This window comes from Ochotona princeps, chromosome 2 (assembly GCF_030435755.1).
Source record: "Ochotona princeps isolate mOchPri1 chromosome 2, mOchPri1.hap1, whole genome shotgun sequence".
NCBI lineage: Eukaryota > Metazoa > Chordata > Mammalia > Lagomorpha > Ochotonidae > Ochotona > Ochotona princeps.
The window spans coordinates 103,903,369-103,911,044 of record NC_080833.1 but is presented as its reverse complement, the minus strand read 5'-3'; the positions used below and the strand labels follow the sequence as shown (position 1 = coordinate 103,911,044).

The following is a 7,676-nucleotide window of genomic DNA, read 5'->3' as shown; positions in this document are numbered from 1 at the left end:
CAGATCCATCTCCAATTTTTCCTTATCATCATGCAATGACTTACTGGAGAATCTACCTCCTAAGTAAACTCCTTAATATCTATTCTGCCCATGTTTACTGCAATAGTTTGTTTCTGACCTCTAGACTGGACCACTGCAATAGCTTCCTAGCTCGTTTTTGCCTTCATCCTTCACATCCACACTGCTGTCATATTTCTTTTGCAATACTTATGATTTTTTTTTTTTTTGCTTAAAGCATCACTCAACCATCTTTACCTTAGTAGAATTTTCCAGTTTATTTTTTCAAAGATTTGTCTATTTATTTATTTAAGATTTACTTATTTGAAAAAAAAAAAGTTACAGAGAGGGAGAGACAGAGGCAATGAGAGATATCTTCCATCCACTGGCTCACTACCCCAAATGGCTGCAGTGGCAGGGCTGGGCCAGGCCAAAGTCAGAAGCCCAGAACTTCTTCCGTATCTCCCACATGAGTTAAGAGGCCTAAGTACTTGGGGCATAATACACTGCTTTTCTAGTCCATCAACATGGGGCTGGATCAGAAATGGAGCAACTGGGACTTGAATTGGTAGCCATATACACTACTGGTGCTATGGTATAAAGTGGGTTAAGCAGCACTGGCCCCCAAAGATTTATTTGTTTATTTGAAGGGAAGAATGAGTGAGGGAAAGAGAACAATCAACCAATTTCCACCTTCAGTTTATTCCCAAAATGGTCACATTGGCTGGGGCTGGTCTAGGACAAAACTAGGAGCCTAAAACTCCATTCAAGCTCCCATGTGGATTGCAAGGGCACAAGTATTTTGGTCATACTCTGCTGCTTTCCTAGGGACATTAGCAGGGAGTTGGATTGGAAGAGATAAGCTGGGTTGCAAACCAATTTTCTAATGTGGTTATCAGCTTGCTTTGTCACAGTGCTGACCCCATCCCAAAGTTGCATATGGTGTTACCTGAGATGATTTTAGGTGCTGATGGGCAAATATATTGGTTTCTCTAAATTATTATTATTATTATTATTATTTTTGAAAAATAGAGTGAAAGGGAAAACCAGAGTGATCTTCCATATGTCCACTTAATCCTCAAATTCCTGCAACACCTAGAGTTGGGCCAGGCTGAAGCCAGGGGCCAGGAACTCCATCCTGGTCTCCAATAGCCCAAGTACTTAGGAATTTGTCCTGCATTAGCAAGAAGCTAGATTGGCAGCAGAGGCGCTGAGATTCAAACCAGTATTCTAATATGGAATGTCAATGTAGGAAGTAGTAGTTTGATCAACCACTCCACAATGCTGGCCCCAATATATATTTTTTAAAGATTTATTTTTTTGGGCCCAGCGGCGTGGCCTAGCGGCTAGAGTCCTCACCTTGAACGCCCCGGGATCCCATATGGGCGCCGGTTCTAATTCCAGCAGCTCCACTTCCCATCCAGCTCTCTACTTGTGGCCTGGGAAAGCAGTCAAGGGCGGCCCAGAGCACTGGGACCCTGCACCCGCGTGGGAGACCCAGAAGAGGTTCCTGGTTCCCGGTTTCGGATCGGCGCAGCACCGGCTGTTGTGGCTCACTTGGGGAGTGAATCATCGGATGGAAGATCTTCCTCTCTGTCTCTCCTCCTCTCTGTATATCTGACTGTAATGAAATAAATAAATCTTTTTTTAAAAAAGATTTTTATTGGAAAGCCAGATATACAGAGAAGGAGAAACAGATAGGAAGACCTTCCATCTGCTGACTCACTCCCCAAACGGCTGCAGTGGACAGAGCTGAGCTGATCTGAGGCCAGGAGCCAGGAGCCTCTTCCAGGTCTCCAACGCAGGTGCAGAGTCCCAAGGCTTTGGGTCCTCCTCCAAGGGCTTTAGCCGCTAGGTTACTGTGCCAGGCCCAACTCAAGTTCTTGGGACCCTGCACCCACATGGAAGACCTGCTTATTAATGTAAAGAGAACATATTTTACATATTCCTTAAGCTCAATGGCCAACTGATTTTTTTAAATACCACATTATCTACTGATAAGAGAGGATAGATGTGTCCTAGTTTCAATACAGTTGCTGCAATTGGAAAACTACTCATCCTTGAAGAGACTCAGTTCAAATGTCAAGGCTTCTCAGTCCTACAAATTTTATTGTAGGACTGTAGGACAACAATTACCACTTTCGGGCCCAGTGTGATGGTCTAGCAGCTAAAGTCCTTGCCTTGAACATGCCAGGATCCCATGTGGGCACCAGTTCTAATCCCAGCAGCCCTGCTTCCATCAAGCTCTCTGCTTGTGACCTGGGAAAACATTTGAGGATGGCCCAAAGCCTTGGGAACCTGTACAGTCTTGGGAGACTTGGAAGAAGTTCCTGGCTTCTGGCTTCAGATCAGCTCAGCTCCAGCCGTTGCGCTTACTTGGGGAGTGAATCATCAGACAGTAGATCTTCCTCTTTGTATATCTGACTTTGCAATAAAAATAAATAATTTTTTAAAAAAATTACCACTTTCATACTGTGCTATAATGAAAGTTGATAGTACATTTATTTGTCCTAATATTCACAGTGTTACCTCTATACACATTTAGGCATTCATAGCTGATTAACAAATGAGTGAATCAACAAGTGAATTAACAAGTAAGCTGAACGCTTACATGAGGATTCTTGAGCCATCTTCTGCTGCTTTCCCAGGTGCATTAGCAAGGAGCTGGACAGGAAGAATAGCCCGGACTCCAAACAGCTGAACAGAATTAACACACAGTATTACAAATGTATCTATTCTCAAAAGATATATTTGAAAGGCAGAGAGAGACAAAGAGGGAGATAGTTTCCATCCTCCCATTCATTCATTCCCCAAATAGCTTCAATGGCTTGAGTTAGGCCAGGCTAAAGCTAGAAGCTTGGAATTCCATTCGGGCTCAGAACAGAATCCTTAGCTCATCATATGTTGATTCTCCATGACCATCCCTTTAGTAAGGAGCTGGATCAGAAATGCAGCAGCCAGATCCCAAACCGCGGAACCCAGTGTTCCAATATGGACTGCCAGCGCCAGAGCAGTGAATTAACTCATTTCGCCAAAACACTGTCCCATCCTAGGCTTTTAAACATCAAACACCGTGCTTCTTCAAAGAAGTTAAAAACCCTATTTTGTTGAAGATCACTTAATTCCCACAGAAGGCAGAGAGATGTATTTCGGTTGCTATGTGGCAATCAGCTGTATTCACTCCGTTGAACGAGCAATCGGTAATGCAGTATGTTCCAGAAGCACCTGCTGCAGCCGGCAGTATTTACTGAAATAATTCAAAAGCCAAAGCAAAAAACCGCGTTTCCGTTGATCTACATCGAGTGCTAACAGGTAACAGGCTTTAAAAGTTTCGAGAGGAAAAAAAAAAATCAATTTCTAAGTCATAATTTGAATTTAAAGAGGCGAAAGCAACCCTTTAAAGAATAAATCAGGCCGGGCCCGGCATGGTAGCCTGGCGGCTAAAAGTCCTCGCCTCGCACGCAGTAGGATCCCATATGGTCACCGGTTCTAATCCCGGCAGCCCCGCTTCTCATCCAGCTCCCTGCTTCTGGCCTGGGAAAGCAGTTGAGGAGGCTCAAGACCTTGGGCTCCTGCACCCACGTGGGAGACCCAGAGGAGGCTCCTGGGTCCTGGCTTCTGGTCGGCTCAGCTCCGGCCGTTGCGGCCACTTGGGGAGTGAATCAACTGATGAAGATCTTCCTGTCTGTCTTTCCTCCTCTCTATATCTTGACTTTTCAATAAAAATAAATAAATCTTTTTTCTAAAGATTTATTCATTTTATTACAGCCAGATATACACAGAGGAAGATCTTCCGTCCAATGATTCACTCCCCAAGTGAGCCGCAACGGGCCGGCGCTGCGCCGATCAGAGGGAACCTGGAACCTCTTCCGGGTCTCCCACGCGGGCGCAGGGTCCCAATGCATTGGGCCGTCCCCGACTGCTTTCCTAGGCCACAAGCAGGGAGCTGGATGGGAAGTGGAGCTGCCAGGATTAGAACCGGCGCCCATATGGGATCCCGGGGCTTTCAAGGCGAGGACTCTAGCCGCTAGGCCACGCCGCCAGGCCCAAATAAATCCTTTAAAAATGGTATTTTTCGTCAGCTACCGTAACGAATAGCAATGTTTTAACCCCTCCCTCTCGCCCGACGAGACGCTTTCAGCCGGCAATCAGCTCAAGATGGCTGCGGGGGCCGCTTCCGGCTTCTGCCCGAACTAAGCCCGCCTCCATGTCGTATTTTCAGAGCGCCGAGGGCGGGGCGTAGACTTAGCCTTTGATTGGTCGGCTGGGCAGAAAGTCCTTTCCCCTCCGCGATAATTTCCCGAGGTGCCCAAGTGAGCGGCACAGTCGAGTGCTGGGCGGCAACATGGCGGACGTCCTGGATCTTCACGAGGCTGGGGGCGAAGATTTCGCCATGGATGAGGATGGGGACGGTGAGGACAGGCGGCTACGGGAAGCGGGGAAGGTGCGGTAGCGTGTGCGTCTGGAGATCCTCCCGGTTGGGAGGAAAGCTGCCGGGGACCCGTGTCTCGGGCTGGAGACTCCACCCCCTCTGGGAGGAATGGGGGCGGTACTGGGAAGGGACTGAGGACTGGGGGTGGCGACCTCGGCCTGCGGCGAGTGGGGAGGGGGTGGAAAGACAGTTAGCAATGATGCTTGCTTTTGTTGTCGATTGTTTTCCTTTTGGGGACTCCAGAGAGCATCCACAAACTGAAAGAAAAAGCGAAGAAGCGGAAGGGCCGCGGCTTTGGCTCAGGTGAGTGAGTGAAGAAGGGAAAGAACGAGAATTGGAGGTTGGAGAGAGTCTCTTTGACTCGTGGGGAAGAGTGGAGGAAAGGGGGCAGAGTTCGGTGATCTCTTGTGTGTCTGTTACAGAAGAGGGGTCACGGGCACGGATGCGAGAGGATTATGACAGTGTGGAGCAGGATGGGGATGAACCCGGACCGCAACGCTGTGAGTAAATGGGAAGATCTGTGTTTGGAGCAACGCAGTCCAGCACCGCAGGAGTAGCATCCTCGAGGCAGCTTAACCACATCCCTGGAGCCTGTCTGCAGCTCACGCTCTTTCATGTGCTTACCTGACTTTTTCCCCACTTCCTCAACAGCTGTTGAAGGTTGGATTCTCTTTGTTACTGGAGTCCATGAGGAGGCCACTGAGGAAGACATTCATGACAAATTCGCAGAATATGGGGAAATAAAAAACATCCACCTCAACCTGGACAGACGTACAGGATACTTGAAGGTATCTTAATTGACACTCCTCTTGCTGTGTATCCCTTAAGCATCATTGGTAGTTCTCCCATATTTGATTGTGGTTGGCAGAGAGCAAAGTTGAAATAAAAGGATACTGGGAATTGATTTTGTTAGATACAGCAAAGAGACAGAAACAATATGTCATATATGGAAAGGCTACATGGTATGCATTCACTGTCTAAAATTTACCCTCAGGTGTGAGTTTAGATTTGTGGAAGGAGATGCTTGGTTTGCTTAGTGAAGTAAGAGTGTTTTTAATACCTGTCTTTTTTCTTGTCTTAGGGGTATACTCTAGTTGAGTATGAAACGTACAAGGAGGCCCAGGCTGCAATGGAGGGACTCAATGGCCAGGATCTGATGGGACAGCCAATCAGTGTGGACTGGTGTTTTGTACGAGGTCCACCCAAGGGCAAGAGGAGGTAAAGTAGAGAGGGAACCTTGGTGGAGGAAATATGAGCACAGCAGAACAAGGACATACTCTGTTCTCTCCCTCTGATGCACCTATCTCTTTTACCCCAGAGGTGGCCGAAGACGCAGCAGGAGTCCAGATCGGAGGCGACGCTGAAAGGTCCCTTGTTACCCAGCTGGTCTCTGCAAGATTCCATTTGGCCGTTCGGCCTCGGAGAAATAGGACCTAGTTGGATCTCACTCTTTATATTTAATGTCTTACCCTATCAGTTAGTGTTTGAGTTATGAATAAATTTGTCTTTGCTTTTGTTTTCTACATGTAAAGTTACTTTTACTGTTCTAACGTTGAAAGTCTCGAGACACTGTTTATGGAAGGGTGGCACAGTCGTTGTGAGGGTGCTTCTCCCAGTACTGAATTTTCTAGAGTGGACATAGTTTTCAGAGTGGCTTGACATTGTTCTGTTCCTTTTCTCTTTAGGAGCTAGAGCATCGGTAGATGTGAAATGTTCTTAGGGTTCTAGGGAATAATTACTCTGTATGCTGTGTCATCAGCAAATGGGTATTATAGGGCTTCTTTTTTTTTTTTTGTTCCTGATATTGTGTTTGTGTGTACTTCCAGCTGTCTTCAGGGCTTGAATCTCCTGTTGGGGCATTCTTCCAGACCTTGCTTCCCTGGAGGAGTTTGTGTCAAGTTCTTTGTGCCCTCTGACAGACAAGAGTGAAGGCCCCATAGAGAATAGGATCCAAGGCACATGCAGGAGGCCAACGAGGAAAAGGATGTAGCTTAGGTGAAGACATCACTTATGGATGGGGGAACCAGTACCTCAGATCTGGTAGGTAGTAAGTTGTACAGTAGAGGATGAAAATCAGTAAGATAAGCAGGGCCAGTTGAAGGGCCTGAAGACAAACATGGGGGCAATTATCTGAGGAGTGGCAGAAGACAAATTCATTGGCAGGGGTTGAAAATTTAGAAAATACTCAAATGCATAACGAGTCAACTTCTGAACTGAATGTAGTATGAACTCGTGTAGAGTTCTTCGTTACCAGGAGGAGAGTGCTACCAACCTGGGAGTGGAAGAGCCCCTTTCCACTGGGTAGAAAAGGTCATGATTGTGATGCTGTGAAAAGTGAAACCACCAGGTGTACTTTGAGAAAAAAGGAGACTAATTACCCTTTCTTCCCAATTCACACCTTGCTCATTCAGCTTAGCAAAGCTGTTAAGAATTGAAAGCATTCAGTATGTCCTACATCAGGTGATAGGGATATGATTAGGGTATCACTTGGATTTAGTGAATAGATAGCCCTTAGGTGTTTAGAGAGCATGATTCTTGGGGTCAGGAATAAGGCTTGAGAATTGGAGTCACACCGTGGTTCCCCTCTTGTCTGGGGACTGCATACATTAAGGATGATGTGGCTACAGCAAATGGCCAGGTCAGCCAGTGGCAATACAAAGATGCAGCAGAAAGCAAAAAATTTGTAGGTAATCTCCATGGAGCTTTGCAGCTGCCTTTGGGACACACTTAAATGAAGGGAATTAGACCAGCTCAGGGGGCAGTCTGGAACAAAATGGAGTTGAGCACTGTTAGGACTGACTGCTGCTGCTTTGGCCTACCCCCAATTTCAGTCACACTGCCTCCTCCCAATTCATCCTGAATTCTACACGGACTATGGCACTGCCTATGGTTCATCCGTAGTGCCATTGTGAAAAGCACTGCGTTTTGCACTAATGTGCTGGCATAGTACACTAATCCTCCACCTGCAGTAGCACCAGCATCCCATATGGGTGCCAATTTTTTTTAATTTATTTTTCTCCATTTTTGACAATCTGTACATAGTTAATTAGGGTAAAAAGGTTCAAGGGCTACAGGAAAGTGGGTAAGACTATTATTTCCACATTATTTTTTTCCTGTATCTGGGATAAAGGGGAGATAAAGGGAGATGCCCCACCCAGTCTCCCACCCATCCCAGGTCCCTGATGTGGGGCATGCTCTGAGGGTCTTGCTCAAATGGTCAACAGTTCTGAATTGCTGCCAATCGCCG

At 46.6% G+C, this 7,676-nt stretch overlaps 1 protein-coding gene across 2 annotated transcripts; it reads left to right on the top strand.

Annotated features, from left to right (window-relative positions):
• Nucleotides 1–4,256: 4,256 nt before the first annotated feature.
• On the top strand, nucleotides 4,257–5,952 carry RBM8A (RNA binding motif protein 8A). 2 transcript variants are annotated; one of them, XM_058660914.1, is made up of 6 exons: nucleotides 4,257–4,409; nucleotides 4,673–4,732; nucleotides 4,855–4,929; nucleotides 5,081–5,217; nucleotides 5,511–5,647; nucleotides 5,748–5,952. In XM_058660914.1, exons 1-6 carry the CDS (start codon nucleotides 4,343–4,345, stop codon nucleotides 5,791–5,793), a joined length of 522 nt encoding a protein of 173 aa, XP_058516897.1. In that variant the 5' UTR covers nucleotides 4,257–4,342; the 3' UTR covers nucleotides 5,794–5,952. The 2 variants fall into 2 exon arrangements, with proteins under 2 accessions (XP_058516897.1, XP_058516896.1); XM_058660913.1 differs by having other exon boundaries at nucleotides 4,852–4,929.
• The last annotated feature ends 1,724 nt before the right edge of the window (nucleotides 5,953–7,676 follow it).

Excerpts from the sequence above, each read along its gene's own strand:
- RBM8A (XM_058660913.1), top strand. The coding sequence starts at position 4,343 with ATGGCGGACGTCCTGGATCTTCACGAGGCTGGGGGCGAAGATTTCGCC. Across the intron at positions 4,733-4,851 it reads GGGCCGCGGCTTTGGCTCAG|AAGAGGGGTCACGGGCACGG; the intron begins GTGAGTGAGTGA and ends TGTCTGTTACAG. Across the intron at positions 5,218-5,510 it reads GACGTACAGGATACTTGAAG|GGGTATACTCTAGTTGAGTA; the intron begins GTATCTTAATTG and ends TTCTTGTCTTAG.